Consider the following 15834-nt stretch of genomic DNA (forward strand, 5'->3'; position numbering starts at 1 on the left):
CTCCAATAAATATTGTGACATGGTTGAACACAGGTAGGACCATGTTAATGACTATGTTTTCTGAACTAATTTCCTGGATATGTATTTTCTCTTAGAAAGTATGTTTTGAGCATCTACATACTTATCAATAATGTCAAATACATCACCAGTGTCTTTCTGAAGAAAGCACAATAGGACATGTCTTTTATGTATCATATATTTTAAAATAAACAATAAAAACAAATATTTGTGAAAAGATGGCAAAAACTTGTCATTATTATTATCAGTTTATATCCTCTGTGATATCTGAAAGGAATATAAAGGAACAAATGGTCAGAGAGCAGGTTTTTAAAAAGTAATTATGGCTGATTTAATATATTACTAACTGAATAAAAATCTATTAAGGATTGAAAAAGCAAATATATCCCCTCTCTGAATTCTTGTAATTTTAATTCTTTCCAGCCTATTTCTTGAAAGGCAGTATCAATATGGAAAGTTAAGCTACCTACTTAGGTGTTCAAGACTTATGTTATAATAAATAGTTTGATAATAAATAACTTGATCCACTTAAAGGGCATGACTGGTCGCCACAGCCTTCTTTGCTGCATTGTGGGTGTAGATGTTCTTGAATGGTGGGGTGGAGTGACTGACAAGGCCAGTTGAACATCTCTCCTTCCACTTGTGGCAAGTGGGAAGAGTTAGCTTTCCTGTACCACATGCAGTGTTAAAAGTGGCCACGAAAGCATTTTCTTCAGAATGGGTTTTAGTGTAACATGGAAGATAGGTAGAAATAAAGCTAAGTATATATGGTATGAGAAACTACTTTCACCTTATTACCTGCAATTTGTGAGCAAATGAAAATGTTTCTCCTACCAAGTGCTTACTCCACAATGATTTGCATTCTGACACGGAATGACACATGTGTTGGATAGCTTTTCAGAGGAGAATAAATATTTCTACATAAAGCGCTAGTTGAAAGAGAAATCCTGAATCTCAACATAGCCTTGCTCTGATTGGCTGCTGATTAATCCTGGTATTACCCCCGGGATCTGACCAGAAGACTGACCTTGAATTCCTCACAGAACTTCAGGATCGTCACCCACTCTGTGACTCTACTACACAAGTTCATGACAGGGTCCTCCAGAAATACCCATCCACTCCCAGGAAGACACATGCCCCTTCAAACCAGAAGTGGTCTCCAAAACCAAAGGTGGCTGTTCAATTTGCTGTCATTCAGCCCTCGACTTTGCTGTTCAGCTTCACCCAGGAAGCTTTCTTGCAAAAAGCAATGACCTTTTCTCTGCAAACAACGAAGCGCGTGCTTTTCAAAGCACCACCGCCTCTGCAGAGGCTTCCTTTAATTCAAAGCCCTGAAATCATGCAAGGCACATTACCATTCCTGCAAGGCTGGGTGAGTAGAGAAATGTCACAATGAAATAATTCAACATGGACACTATTTGTGGAAGTTCCAACTTTTGTTAATGAGCACCTCATTAGCTAAGACGGTGTCCTTCTAACTGGCTGAATGCTCAGTCTTATATGATATTTAGAGTATGGTATTTTGATTTATGTTGTCATGCACTTAGAGTAATCTTTCTATTTTTGTACCAGCACTGCAGCTTGAGTTCAAAGCCTGGGAGCTCTACCACAGCTCCGTATACTAAATGAAACACATAAGGCTAGCTTTTCTCTTATTTATCATTCTTTCTTATTAATCATTTTATCTCATTCAGCATTTCATTGGACATAAGTACAATTCATGTACTAGATGAAATCTCTATACATTTATTCAACTATAATTATCGAAAGAACACTTGCTATTTTTTTCCACTAAAAGATGTCCCTAAGCCATCCATCCATTCATTCAGGAAAGATTTTTTTTTACCCTTTACCTTACCTCCCCCCCCAATTTGGCAAGTTCTTCTTTTAAAATTACTGTTTCATTAGTCATGCAGCCATTCAGCAACTTTGGATAAGTTCGTGTCATTTCTCTGCAGTTTCGTGTTTCACACGAGTAAGATACCCTCACACCCCTGTGAGGGCCTAGGTATGTCCCACCTTCCCCCTCCCCTGCAGATGAGAGCAAGGGAGACAGAGATCCTTGAGGCCAAGGTCTGGGCCAACCACCTGACATAGTGGTTTTAAGATAGTGGAGCATTAGTATCTATATCATACTCCTCTTTGTGAATCTATTAAAACTAGTGATTTGCTATTGGTTTTTCCGTAAGATGTTTCTGACACTTGAACACACTCTTTTAGACCAGTTGAAATATAATTCAGTGATAACCAAAATCAGTTTTTTTCCCATAAATATTTTTTATAAAACAGGAAATACTAAAGATTTGGAAGTGGCAAAATATGACTACAATAGTTCCCTTATCTATGCTTTGCTTTGTGCCTGTCCATTACAACAACCAACTAGAGGAAGAAACCAATCTGGAAAGGCTGGAGAATTTCTCCTACATGATTCCAATTGTGTGGAATCCCAGGAAAGATAATTAGTAAAAGCAAAGCCTTGTTCAGATATTTTCCATTTCCATAGATTATTTCAACAAGGTGTTGCTTTTACTATTGCTTTTACTATTTTGTCATTGGAGTGTAACACAATAGGCCATACAGAAAATATAAAACACATATCTGTAGAAAATTGTACAGTTTCTTTCAACATTTGTCAAATTTTACTTATAAATGGTAAAAATTCAGTCATATTGTATTTGTGTGAGGTTTTTTGTTTGTTTGCTTTCTGTGCTAGTCCTGGGACTTGAATTCAGGGCCTGCCTGGTCATTGTCCCTTGGCATATTTGCTCAAGGCCAGTACTCTACCACTTTAGCCATAGCTCCACTTCCAGTTCTGTGTGTGGTATATTGGAGATAGGAGTCTCATGGACTTGCATGCCTGGGCTACCTTCAAACCAGGATCCTCAGATCTCAGCCTCCTGAGAACCTAGGATTACAGGTATGAGCCACTGGTGCCCAGCATGTATTCACATTTCTGAGTCTATAGTTGGTTTATCAAATCTGAATTTTAGTGAATGTGTTAGGGGAAGTTCAGAGATTTTGTTTCAGAATTTTTAGGGATGCATCGAAAAAATCAGTTTCCAATGAGTTAATTCTTCTTTGTCTAAAGCACATGCAGATGGTAAATATGATATAATGATAAAGATATTCAGAGATTATTTTGAAGCTACGTGAGGTCCTGGTCACCCATGTATTTACATATCACTATAGAAGAACATGCTTTAATGAATAATGCAAAACTAGGAAGAAATAACCTGCTGCTGCTATTAAAGAGCTATATCCATTTACTCGGGAAGGGGCGGAATCAAAAAGAGTGGAGCGTTCACCGGGATAGATTCGCAGCTTTCTCCTCTTCTCAGCAAGAGGCCATTACCCAGGGCCTCACCCATTACCATCAGCCTGCCATTGTCTCTCTGCTGTGGATGGTCACATTGTCAGGAGTCAGGTAAGAGCTGTTTCCAGGAAAGGTTCATTATCTCTTCTCTTGCTCCGTTATACACTCATGGTTTTACATAATTACCACTGAAGGACTATTTTCCTGTTGTCTGTGGATGTGATTACATTACATTAACCAACATCTGATAATACTTTAAAGTACATTACCTGGTGGAGCTCAGGATCTGAGTCAAGCCAAAAGCTCTGCATACTACACAGAGGTTTCTCTCGCTGCTAATTACATTTAATACCAGATGGTATCCTATGAAACTCAACGTTTCTATAATGACTGAAAATAATTTGTAGACTCGGAGCCTCTCTCTCTCTTTCATTACAGAATGTGCAGTCTTTTCCCACAACCTTGTTCTGGAACATTAAGAAAGAAGACACGGAGACAAAGAGAGGCGTGGAGGACCCCTGCTACTGTGTCTATAAACAACTAGTGGTGTTTAAAGGCTAATAAAGCTCCAAAGAGCTCTCTTATAACCACCATCTTTGGGCCAATTTAAAAATATTTGAGATGGAGAAACATCAAGAAAAATAGAGACAATTTCTTAAGATATGTCTCTCTTTTCCCAGCTCCCATAAAAGATCATATACATATATATATATATATATATATATACATATATATATATACGTGTATATATATAGAAGATATATATATGACTGTTGTATAAGGGGCAGTTTGAAAATTCCACAGCCCAAAGGCAATGCAAGAAGAGTGAAGGAAAAAGAAAAAGAATAAATCTTTCATATTTTTTTCAAAGGCTTGGCACGAAACCAGGGGTAATATTTTTGCAACTGGGAATGTGTGTTTGCTGAAAAATATTCCCACATTCTAACCATCATCAGGGGTCCTCATCTTGTTTTACTTTCAAAGGTAGAGAGGGCACAACATTAACCCCAACTGGGAAAAGGAAAATGCCTCACTGTAATTCTCCTCCAGGGAACAGGAATAAAGGGATTACATATGCCTGCATAATGGAGAATTTCCTCACCCACACAAGACAAAAGACTTCATTATTTTTCACCAGACATTTGAAGCTTTGTGCCCTCCCCCTTCTAGGAGCTGGGTAGACAGATCTTTTTTTTTTTTTTTCAATATGAAACCACTAGATGGAGTTTCTAAAAAACTGGCCTTCTCTGACATGCCAGTAGGAAGAGAGACAGCAAAGATGTCAGAGACCTTGGCCTCTCTGCCCTCTCCCCTGACTTTCCTCCAAGAAAAGCAAGATGGTCCCTAAAGACCACAGCATGTTTTCTCAACTCCATTAGCTTGGCTTTTTCTTCTGAGCAGCAAATAAATGAACATTTTCTTCTAGAAAATATACTTTTTATTCTTCTATGAAATCCAAAAGGCATCTGAAACTTGATGAAAAATTGAAAGTGGCAAAATAGGATTTCATTGAACATGTGAGGACTTCTCTTCCTGAGTAGGGCTGTTTCCAAGTAACTTGAATGGTGCATGCATCTTATTTGTTGGGTGACAGATGAAAGCTTCTCATTCCTAAGTCTGTCACAATATCAGTCTTGCCAGCACATTGCTACAAGATGAGCTATGTGGAGACTGTGTTCCCAGGAACAGGAAAAAAATCTCTGGTTCCGGAAATTGAAATGAGTTCCACTGCTAGAGTATTCTGCTCCACACTGGCTTTCAAGGTCTTCTAAAAGCTTTCATATATAACACAGGGAAAGATTTCCACATTTTCTGGATACTCTGAGAAGCAACATCTGACTCTTTTCATTACTCTCAAAAGATCATCTATTAAACTTGTGCAAGCTATCCATCTTGAATGGCATAGCATTCTAACTTGACATAAGATTAATATTCCCTTCTAAAGAATCATTTGAACACACACTGTTTAATTTTGCCATTATTTTCATACTTTATAAGCATGAATTGGGTAAAAAGAAATGAAATGTTTGATCATAGCATTTCAAAGTTCATTCATTCAACAAATACTTCTTGAGCACCCACTACGTACAAAGAGCTGGGAAATGATAGTGAATGATTTTATAAACAACCCCTACTCTGTTAGAAGACTTGGGAACATGTTGCATGTGAGGAACAGGAAGACCCGAGAGAATAACCTGGAGAGTAGGAGGTGCTTTGGGTTAAAAAGAAGAACCCAGAGAAGTAGACCAGAGGAAGCCAGAAAAACTGGGCCAGACAGATTCAGCTTTCGATTTAGACTCATCTTTTCCTGAAAAATAATGGACAGTTTCTAAAAGTGGTAATAGCCACCTTCATTCTCTCTTGCTACATAACAAATGACTCCAGAATTCCAGTGGTCCATGCATGGGTCACCTTTTCTACCCATTGTTTGGACTGGAAATATGAACATAGCTAATTCTCAAGCCTCCCACACAGCTACACACATCTGGAATTGAATGTGTCATCCCATTCCTAGGCCGCTCCTGTCTTACTAACAGAGTTCAGTTTCTCCCAGGTGGTGAGATTCAAGCCCCAGTTCCTCTTGAACTGTCTGCTGGAGGCTTCCTTCCATTCTTAAGAAGCAAGTCTCTCCATAGAGTGTCACCCAACATGGTGGCATGCTCCATCAGAGCATAGAAGAAGGCAAGTATGCCGGTGAGACAAGATGTGCTGGAAGATGGTAGTCAGAGTGTCCATTCACATGTCCCATCCCCACTTCCTTCTGTGCTGAACTGCTTAAGAGAGTTACAAGGGAACAAAAACCATGAGGTGAGGATCACTGGGAGCCAGCTGAAACCTGTCTACTACTGTATCATGGTGGTAGCCATTTTGAGGGAAGCAGACAGCACGTTATTAAGAATGGTGGCATGGAGATAAGTTATGAGCAACAGCCAGCACCTGTCTCTCGCAGCTGTCACTGTGGATCCCAGAGCAGAAAAGACTGACCTTCCTGTGAGGCCCTTCTGTCAAACCTGATACTCAGTCTTCAGCATCTCCAGAGTGTTTAGCGTCAGCCATCCCTGTGGGACAAGATAGAGAAGGAACTCATTGCAACTGAACATGGAAATGAAGTGTCAGTGCTCCCAAGGCGTTTTCGGATCATCATCTTTGTCTCTTCCACTTCCTCGGGAAGTTAGTAAGGAAGATACTTATGGTCTCCAGGTTTCACATATGGGAAATGGAAGCACATGTCACTTGCCTAAGGAGCCATAGCTAACCCGAGGTCAGAAATGTCTGGTCCCAACCTTGGGTTTCTCAACTTTTCTCCATTAGGCTCACAGACAAAGGCAGATGATTCCAGCTGAAGCAACTGGAAAGCCACTGTACTGTTTTGAATCACAAGACCTTCAAGTTGCAATCCAGGCTACAAAGCTCCACCGCCCCCCCCTTCCTTTGCTCTTCTTACACATTCTTCTTTCTCTTCATTCTGCCATCTACTGCTGGGGTACCAGGAATGGGATTTTCCACAAATGTGAGGATGAATGAGAAAGTAGTCCCTGAAGAATTCCATCTAGATAGAGGAATAACTGAGGATAGCCATCGCATGAAACACATGTTGTTACCATGCTACAAGAATGTGGGAGACAAAGCAAATCATTGTTCTGTGCTTCCATATTGGTGAAATACTCAGGTCTCATGTTATGCCACCCATCAGAATCCATTTATATAAAAGCTGGTAATTGTATTGTACATAGCCAAACAGTGTTTGGCAATTTGTCTTTTGAGTTACTGTTGAGACTTGTATACAATAAAATCCCATTTGCTTTTTAAAATAGTGAAGAAAATATCTGTCATATTGTGGTCTGCGCCTTACACATTTTCTTAGAATACGTGTAATTGCTCAATATACTGAACCACATCCAACTGACGTAACCTACTTTCTACTAACACTACTGTTTTTCAAAAGAACAAAACATCTTACATGAGCCCAGAGTGTAAGGATAGCCTAGACATAAGGATATTTTATGTGTGTGGAAGCATGCTAGGATGGCACTCTTTCTGGGGAAATAATTTCCCCATCCAGGTGAGCCTGGAGCCAGAGGTTAGCCAAGCCCACTTCCTAGTCTTAAGCCCATTTCCTATAAATAAGCTGACCAACTAGAATGAACATGTGCATAAGAGGATTTTCCTTCCAATTTTTTTTTGGGGGGTCGGGTCGTGGGGCCTGAACTCTGGGCCTGGGCACTGTCCCTCAGCTTCTTCAGCTCAAGGTTAGCACTCTACCACTTGAGCCATAGCGATACTTCTGGCTTTTTTCTTTTTGCTTATGTGGTGCTGAGGAATCGAACCCAGGGCCTCATGCATGCAAGGCAAGCACTCTACCACTGAGCCACCTTCCCAGCCCATCCTTGCTAGTGTTTTGTCTCTTCATCATACAGACAAAACACTGAAAAGGCCTAGAAAGCCTAGAAGCACAGCCATCAGTGAAGAAAGCCTAGAATTTGCTTTCAATTTCTTAGTTCAAAACCTTTGTGTGTTCAATGAAAAGGCTGTAGTGTCAGAACATCTGGTCCATGGTTAGCCTCTTGAAAAAGAGACTGTTACCTGAAGGTGGAGACTGTGTATCTTTGACTTTACATAGTGCACGTGATCAGATAGAAGCAAGCCATTGGCCATTCATGGAGCCTGAGACTCCACAGGTGACTTCCCAACCCCAAGGCTGGTCCAGTGGGCCTGATGTCACTGTGCTAAGATTACATATGTTAGAAAGTCGTGCTGTGGCTCCAACTGGTAGAGCGCTAGCCCTGAGCAAAAGAGCTCAGGTACTGTGCCCAGGCCCTGAGTTCAAGCCCCATGACTGGTCAAAAAAAATTACATAGTTCTTTTGGATCCTCTGGTTAGAAAAAAAAAAGGTAGGCAAGCACCTCTGCTTAAGCATGGGAAGGGTTAGGCAGGGTTCTCCCTGAGGAGACAGGCCACTAGGGCTCATGCTGTCCTTCAAGACAGTTCTGACTTCACTTGCTAAAAATTGTATCTAGCTGTTAATGAGACCGTAATTATTGTACATTGAATTCTTGCTTCCACCATTATCCAGGTATAAATCACCTTACCAAATAGTTGTGTGAAAATAGCAGAAAATAGTAGCAAAGAAATTATAGTAAATGTTGTGTCTATTTCAACACTTTTAAGTGTCTGTCTTAAAAAAAATCTGTTTCAGCAAAGGTTTTCTTTGGTTTTAGGAAGAAAGAGAACTACATATTTATTGTGATTAGAAAATTCAGAACAGAGCTTTTCTTGTATGTAATAAAATACCTGCAGCAGTTGGATATTACCTACAGTAATACAGCAGTGGGGAAAATTCAAAGACCTGTGCATAATCAGCACAGTTTACTGACAGAAGGATGAGTTCAACACCATGTTCAACAAGCCAGTCCTCCATAGAACAGTTCCCATCAAATCCCTGTGTATATTCAAATACCAGCCCCTTTTCATCTTCTTAATTCTCAAGACCTAGAAGAAAAAAGGGATGAGTCGCAGAGAAAAAAAGACATGGTTTTCTCATCATCACTTTAGCCACGTGATAGTGGGAAGAGACAGTCTTGGGAAGCGGGGAGTCCTTCCAGGAGATATGGTCTCCATTGAAACATGCTCTTCCATTCTCTTAAGTCAGAGACTTCCCTGAATGGTTTCAACAGGTTCCACAGAGGATGGTTTAGGTTCAGGGAGACCCATGAGGCCCTTGGGTCAGTAGGTCCACTGGTAATTCTTCCCTAGCAAGATGCCCAGCCATTCTCAGACCAGACATTTGGGTAAATGTCCTAGAGCACACAGCCTAAAGCAAACTACACTCCTCCATTTCCAACACAGCAGGAACTCTGGCCCTCTCAAATATGTATATTATAGGCAAATTAAATGGGCTTTGTGTTTAAGAGTAATAGGCCTCAACTACTTAAGAGGAGATTTTTTTTTGCCAGTCCTGGAGCTTGAACTCAGGGCCTAAGCTTCTTTCACTCAAAGGTAGCATTCTACCACTTGAGCTACAGAAACACTTCTGGATTTTTTTTGGTAATTTATTGAAGACAAGAGTCTCACAGACTTTGCTGCCTGGGTTGGCTTCAAACCACAGCCTTCAGATCTTAGCTTCCCAAGTAGCAAGGATTACAGATGTGAGCCACCAGCACACAGCTAAGAGGAGATTCTTGTCATTAAAAAAATACAAGTTACTAGACAGTGACTGAAAGTGAAGGCTTGTCAGTTTAACTGATGACCTGGGATGTAAGATCTGTACATCCACACTAGAACAACAGCATTTACTTCAAAGACTTGAGCAAAATGACTGCATGTTTTTCTATGGTGTTTTTTTCCTTCAAAAAAAAAAAACTACAAAATAATCCCTATTATGAGATTTTGCTTTACGTCTGTTAACTCAGCGGAACTTATAAAAGAATCCTTCTCCACAATGTCTTCCTAGTCCTGGAAGCAGGTCTTAGATTTATCCAAGACATTGATGCTTGCTGTATTAATAGTAGTCATTATTTAGGTTTGATTTCCAGTAGTGTACCTACATTCATTGATTTTGGATGATTTTTCATATATTGACCATTCTTACCAATGCCAAAGGAATTCTTAAGTACTTAAATCTTACATGGTAAGCAGATACACAGCCTCATCTCAAAAGATCTTCATTGTGAGATGGTAGTTATTTAAAGCAGTTCTAGAAATGCATTTAAAAAATAAAATCAATCAATTGGAAGCCTTCCAGTGCGAGGATTACACCGAATCAGAAATGCAGTGGGAGTACCTGGGCTGAGGAGTTGAACAAATATGGCTTCCTCAGATTCACTTATCACAAAATCATTACATTTGAAATCTGTGACTTATATTCCAGGTCAATTCCTTCCTTCCCCCCTATTTTATCAATGAGGAAACTGAGCCCCGAAGTTGCTCAACTAGTTAGGACTGGTGTATGTGTGCCACACAGGTCTTCTCAGTTTCCCATAATATTCTTTCCAGTTGACCACTGCTTTCTGGAGAAGAAATCTTATTTTCTCACCAGAATCATTCACACCACAGGTGCTGGGTCACCTAACTGTCTTCACTCATTAGCAAATCTGAAATTATCACTGGCTCAGTGTTATGGTCAAAAGAAATGGTGTTTTTTAATGTCTTATGCTTTTCAAAATACAAAGAAAATGACAGTTGCTTCCCAGCAAGCCACAAGCTTTAGACTGAGCTTTCTCTAGGTAGCAACTCTAGCTTTTATTACAATTGTGGTTAAAAAAACTCCACATAACATGATTAGCCATCTTGATTATTTCTAAGTGCATAGTGAATCTATGACTCACTATGTTGTGCTAATTCCAAGGTCGGCTGTTTCTCTCTGCCTCTGCCTTTATGGTTTTATGTTTTCCTTAATTTCTGCCAAATGTCTTCAGAATATATATTTCATAGCCCCAGGAATCTGGCTAGACAACCTCTTCCCCTGGGGCTTTTATATAAACCTCCTTGTTATGATCTCCTGTGCATAGCTGGTCTTGCCACTCACAGAATTTTGGTCGAAATTCTACCCTTTTTATTTTCAGTACTATGATTTAAACTTAGGGCCTCACATTTACTAGACCAGTACTCTACCACTGGAGCCATTCCTCCAGTCCTTTGTTTGTATAGGCTTTTTATTTTGTTTTATTTTGTTATTCATTATTATTTTGCGATAGGGTCTCACTTTTTGCCTGGGCCCATACCTGAACTGCAATCCTCCTATTTTATACTCCTCACCACAGCTGGGATGACAGGGGCATACCACCATGCCCAACTTCTTCCATTGAAATGGAGTCTCATGGACTTTTTTCTTCCTGGGCTGGGATAGAATTGTAATCCTCCCAAATTGTAGCCTCCCAAAGGAGTTAGGATTATAGGAGGGAGTCATCGGCACCTCCTGTTAACTCTGCCATTTCTTTTTTTTTAATTTGGGGATGGAGGTGAAGGAAAAGAGTAAAAGAAAAGCTTTCCATTTGTGTTTCAGATCCTCTACTTTGAAAATAATCTTTATACGCACAAGCTAATGGCGCTTCCCCTCAATGTGACATTTTCTCTATTATTTGTCTTATCGTTGCTGTTTCCTTAAAATTTATCAGAGTGATGAGCAGTTATGTGATGTTCATTCCAAGTATAAAAATCATGCATTCATCTTGAGCTCTCCTTTCTTCTATTTCTGCAGAGCTTGCACTCGACAGCGCATGCTGAGCGGATCGTTCGAGGGGCAGCCGGCGAAGGAGAGGTCAATCCTCAGTGTCCAGCACCACATCCGCCAGGAGCGCAGGTAAGCACGGCAGGAAGCTGTGCTCCCCCGGGACACACAGAAGAAGAGTGTGCAGGATGCGTCCTCTTGGCACCACTATCAGTCCAGCCGTGGTTGGCTGGCAGGCAGGACCAAGTAAGAACCTGAGTTCTAGCTGCTGGTGGTAACAATGATGATTCAATCTTATTCAAAGATCCAAAACTCTTTACTTCAAAGGCCTTTTCCTTGCCGATCGCCAAATTTGCACTTTTAAGATCAGAAGGAAAATTCCTGAAATCTTGTTAGATGGAATCAAAGGCATTTGTACAGACTCTACGCTTTTACTCTGAAAAGAAATGAGGCGTTAGTGATGTGGCATCAGAAAAATTGTGGGTTTTTTTCCTAATATGATCATTGCTTAAAAGTCAAAAATTGATCTTGAGGTACATTGACTGAATGATTTTTGTTCTTCCAGATCATTAAGACACGGCTCAAACAGCCAGAGGATCAGCAGGGGGAAATCACTTGAAACTTTGACTCAAGATGTAAGTCCTGAGCAATGTTTTGGATTTGGGAAGCACGATTGTGAAAATGTATTTCAATGATTGCTTAGATAATTGCAGTCCTGGGTCTTTCTGTTAGTCGCTATGTCTCTAACACTTTTTATCAAAAGGAATCAGAAAACAGAATACACAGTCACATATGGAATATGACTGTTAACTAGAAAAATCCAGACATTTTCACATAGAACATGTCTTTGATAAAAGAATAGCTCAAAAGTGGAATATCCATTTCATTTGACTGAAATTAAGGGTATGTAAAACGTTCATAGGAATGCTTTGCATCATTAACTTTGAAAGTTTACCAAGTTCCAAATGTTCTAGAATCTGAATCCACTGTAATCTCAGGACCTTAAAAGCTAAGGCATAACTTTTTTTCTAAAATTTGTCTGCCAAAGATAACATAGAATTTCCCAATAATTTTTGTTTTCATTTTTACACTGTAGACCTTTCATGTGTTTAGTTATTGACCATAATGTATTAGTCAAGTGACTGTGTACATTTTGTTTCAAGTTTAGTTCTAATCTATCAGGAGTAGGAAGGACACAGAAGGATTCATAGCCCTCTAGAGATTATATCCTAGCCAAAGAGACAGATGATAAATAAGTAGACAGGCAATAGAATTTTCAAGAGTGATTTCTTTCATTTGTTTCCAACATCTCCCTGTTGCAATCATAGGTTCATTGTATTCTGTAAAATAAAATAAATCAGGGTAAAGATATGAGGACAGGGATACAATGGTTAGTGTCTTTTATATAACATATTATAGCGCTTATTATATATAACTGCTTCATATATATTATATAACTATTTTATATGTAGACCTATATCTAACAGTTAAATGAATGTACTATAAACAAATATTACACTTTGTATGTAGATCATATATTTTGGGTATATATACGTGCATATAGGCATGGATTTTAATTTTTAGAAAATGATAGTATTCTGGGCTTCTAAAACAATCGCTATAATATGTGTTCTCTTGGTGTATTTCTAGCATTCCAATACAGTGAGATATAGAAATGCACAAAGAGAAGACAGTGAAATCAAGATGATTCAGGAAAAAAAGGAGCAAGCTGAGATGAAGAGGTACAGGCTACAGCTGTGGTGTGTGGCTGTGGTATAAGAACGTCAGACTTTACCCTGGCTTCACTATCGCATGACTGTCCCCTTCTAGGAAGGTGCAGGAAGAGGAACTGCGAGAGAACCACCCTTACTTCGACAAGCCGCTGTTTATAGTGGGCCGGGAGCACAGGTTCAGAAACTTTTGCCGTGTGGTAGTCCGGGCACGCTTCAATGCGTAAGTGCATTCCGTTTCAGCCAGGTGTTTGACCCGAGTCCTGAGAACAGCACGGAGCTTGTCACAGGAAGAGAAAGGACTATGTAGTCCTAATGGGGTCACAGAAAAACCACAGGCTAATTAATCATGCTGGTCCTCTTTGCTGAGCAAATGACCAGGTGGGAAACAAAGAGAGGTTGCTTGCCAGTAGTTCACATTTGTAGAGAACTCTCATTGATAAAGCACTTCATGGCCATGTTTACTTGTGCTTTATCTATCCCCTTAATAGGTTTATATCAGTGTTCTTAACTAGGTTTTGAAAATAATAAAAGTAAGGAAAACTGTCTGACAGGGTAAGAGGTCACATCTTCTTCAGACGTGCAGTTATTCTATAATTAAAATATTCCAATTAGCTAACTCTAGAATAAGGTAGAAAGTAAGTTCACCACTGCTTCCATTAACAATTGCTTGAGAGGAAAATCCACTAGTCCTGGTCTGCCCTACTGACATGGAAGAAATGTGGGAAACTCTCACCTTACCACTAAGCCACCTGTCACAGGCAAGCCAGTAGATGAAAGGAATTGCAAGTTTTAAGTAATTATGCTGAAGACATCACGAGTCCTGGGGTGAGGGTAAAAAAGTCTCACACATTTGAGCCTTCACTCATACCATCATTTAGGCAAATCCCTTTTGTGGGTGATCCATAGCCCAAGATAACCATTATCTGCTATAGGCTTGTGCTCCCCATAGGTTGAATTTATTACCTCCTACCTCAGAATGTGACTGTATTTGGAGGCAGGAACTTGAAAAAGGTAATTAAAATGAGATCTATAAGAAGGTGAAGTTTGCGCGCGCGCGCGCGCGCGCACACACACACACACACACACACACACACACACACACACACACACACACACACACACACACACACACACACACAAGAAGAGGCCACACGAGATGACCAGGTAAAGAGCTCTGAACCTCTCAGCCCTCGGAAGGAACCAACACAAGCAAACCTCACCTTCATCCTGGACTTATAGCCACCAGAACCACAAGACAACACATTTTCCTTGCTCAGTCCACCTGCTGAGGATGCTTTGATACAGCAGCTCTAGGAAGACAATACATACTGTCCTCACATGACAGAGTGGAGGAAGCCTGGGGGACCACATGGCATCCTGTATGCCTGCCCTTCCAACGAGGAGGACATTTAGGTCTTTGGACTGAGAGACTCTGGCTAGTGCAGGGCTTCCTTCTCATTGCCAGCCTGCTGCTCATTCTTCTGTTCTAGAGAGACCTGCGCAATTGAATGCACCTGAGTAATAACCAGTACACACTTCCTTGCATTTCTGCAAAGCAAAGGAAGAAGATGGCAGTTCAGATGTTGTTTGGGTCATTGCCCGAGTTGGGTTTTTCACCTTGAATTATCCTGTCGGCCACTTACGTGTTTACATCTAATTGCTAATTCTTCACTTCATTATTTATTTATTTATCTGTTTATTTATTTATGTATTGTCAGTCATGGGGCTTGAACTCTGGGCCTGGGCACTGTCCCTGAGCTCTTCAGCTCAAGGTGAGTACTCTACCACTTGAGCCACAGCACCACTTCTCTCCACTTCATTTAGTGTGGTGTCATCCTCCTTTAGTCAGCAACACAGTGGAATGGACTGTAAAAAGCATTGTTGTAGTTGAGAACACACCCACAGGTGCACACACCCATACACGTAAATATACACACGCAAATACATATGCACACAAGGACAGGCAACTGCATTCATTCGATTGCGTTGGAGATGAGGTCTTACTAAGTTTACCGGAGTTGACCAAGAACCATCATCCTTTTGCTTCTGCTTCCCAAGCAGCTGGGATTCAAGGAGTGCACTGTGTCTGGCCATTTTTGAATGGAGTCTCTTATCTACAGCTCAAGAATTGGGGGAGATAGAAAACTGCTTCCATAAGCATGAATTGCAAACCCATCCCATTTTTATTTTATTCCACGTTCTCTACCTTCCAGCGGCAGATTCAGTTAACAGGTTTTGTTTCAATGCACGTTTTATTGAGGATATAAAGGAAACTTCAGGTGGAGAGATTCAGGAAGCAGAGGTTGCCAGGCTGTGTTGTGCGGCTGGGCTGAGAAACCTCACGACTGTTCTTCTCTTACAGATCAAAAACAGATCCAGTCACGGGAGCTGTGAAAATTACCAAGTACCATCAACTCTAGTAAGCATTACAAGCTTTGCACACATTTCAAGTATGGTTTTATGCTGCATAAAAATCTAAAAAATGCTCTATTATTTTCTTCCTACATAGTGCTGTGAAATAGATAATGAGATGTATTTTGTACAAATACCAGTCCTATGAATAGAGTGAGAAAAGAAGCCATTATCTCTGACTCTCTGTATGT

General features: G+C 40.2%; 1 protein-coding gene across 3 annotated transcripts in view; it reads left to right on the top strand.

Moving 5' to 3' along the window:
• The window catches only part of Nalcn (sodium leak channel, non-selective), a 230975-nt gene that overhangs the window by 175551 nt on the left and 39590 nt on the right, over positions 1-15834 (top strand). For all 3 annotated transcript variants that reach the window (XM_070002669.1, XM_070002668.1, XM_070002670.1), the window contains 5 exons: positions 11529-11630; positions 12064-12133; positions 13149-13240; positions 13329-13451; positions 15594-15650. In XM_070002669.1, coding sequence (XP_069858770.1) covers positions 11529-11630; positions 12064-12133; positions 13149-13240; positions 13329-13451; positions 15594-15650 — 444 coding nt within the window. The remainder of the gene's footprint in view (positions 1-11528; positions 11631-12063; positions 12134-13148; positions 13241-13328; positions 13452-15593; positions 15651-15834) is intronic.

Source organism: Dipodomys merriami, unplaced genomic scaffold, assembly GCF_024711535.1.
Source record: "Dipodomys merriami isolate MVZ:Mamm:240054 unplaced genomic scaffold, mDipMer1.0.p SCAF_6, whole genome shotgun sequence".
NCBI lineage: Eukaryota > Metazoa > Chordata > Mammalia > Rodentia > Heteromyidae > Dipodomys > Dipodomys merriami.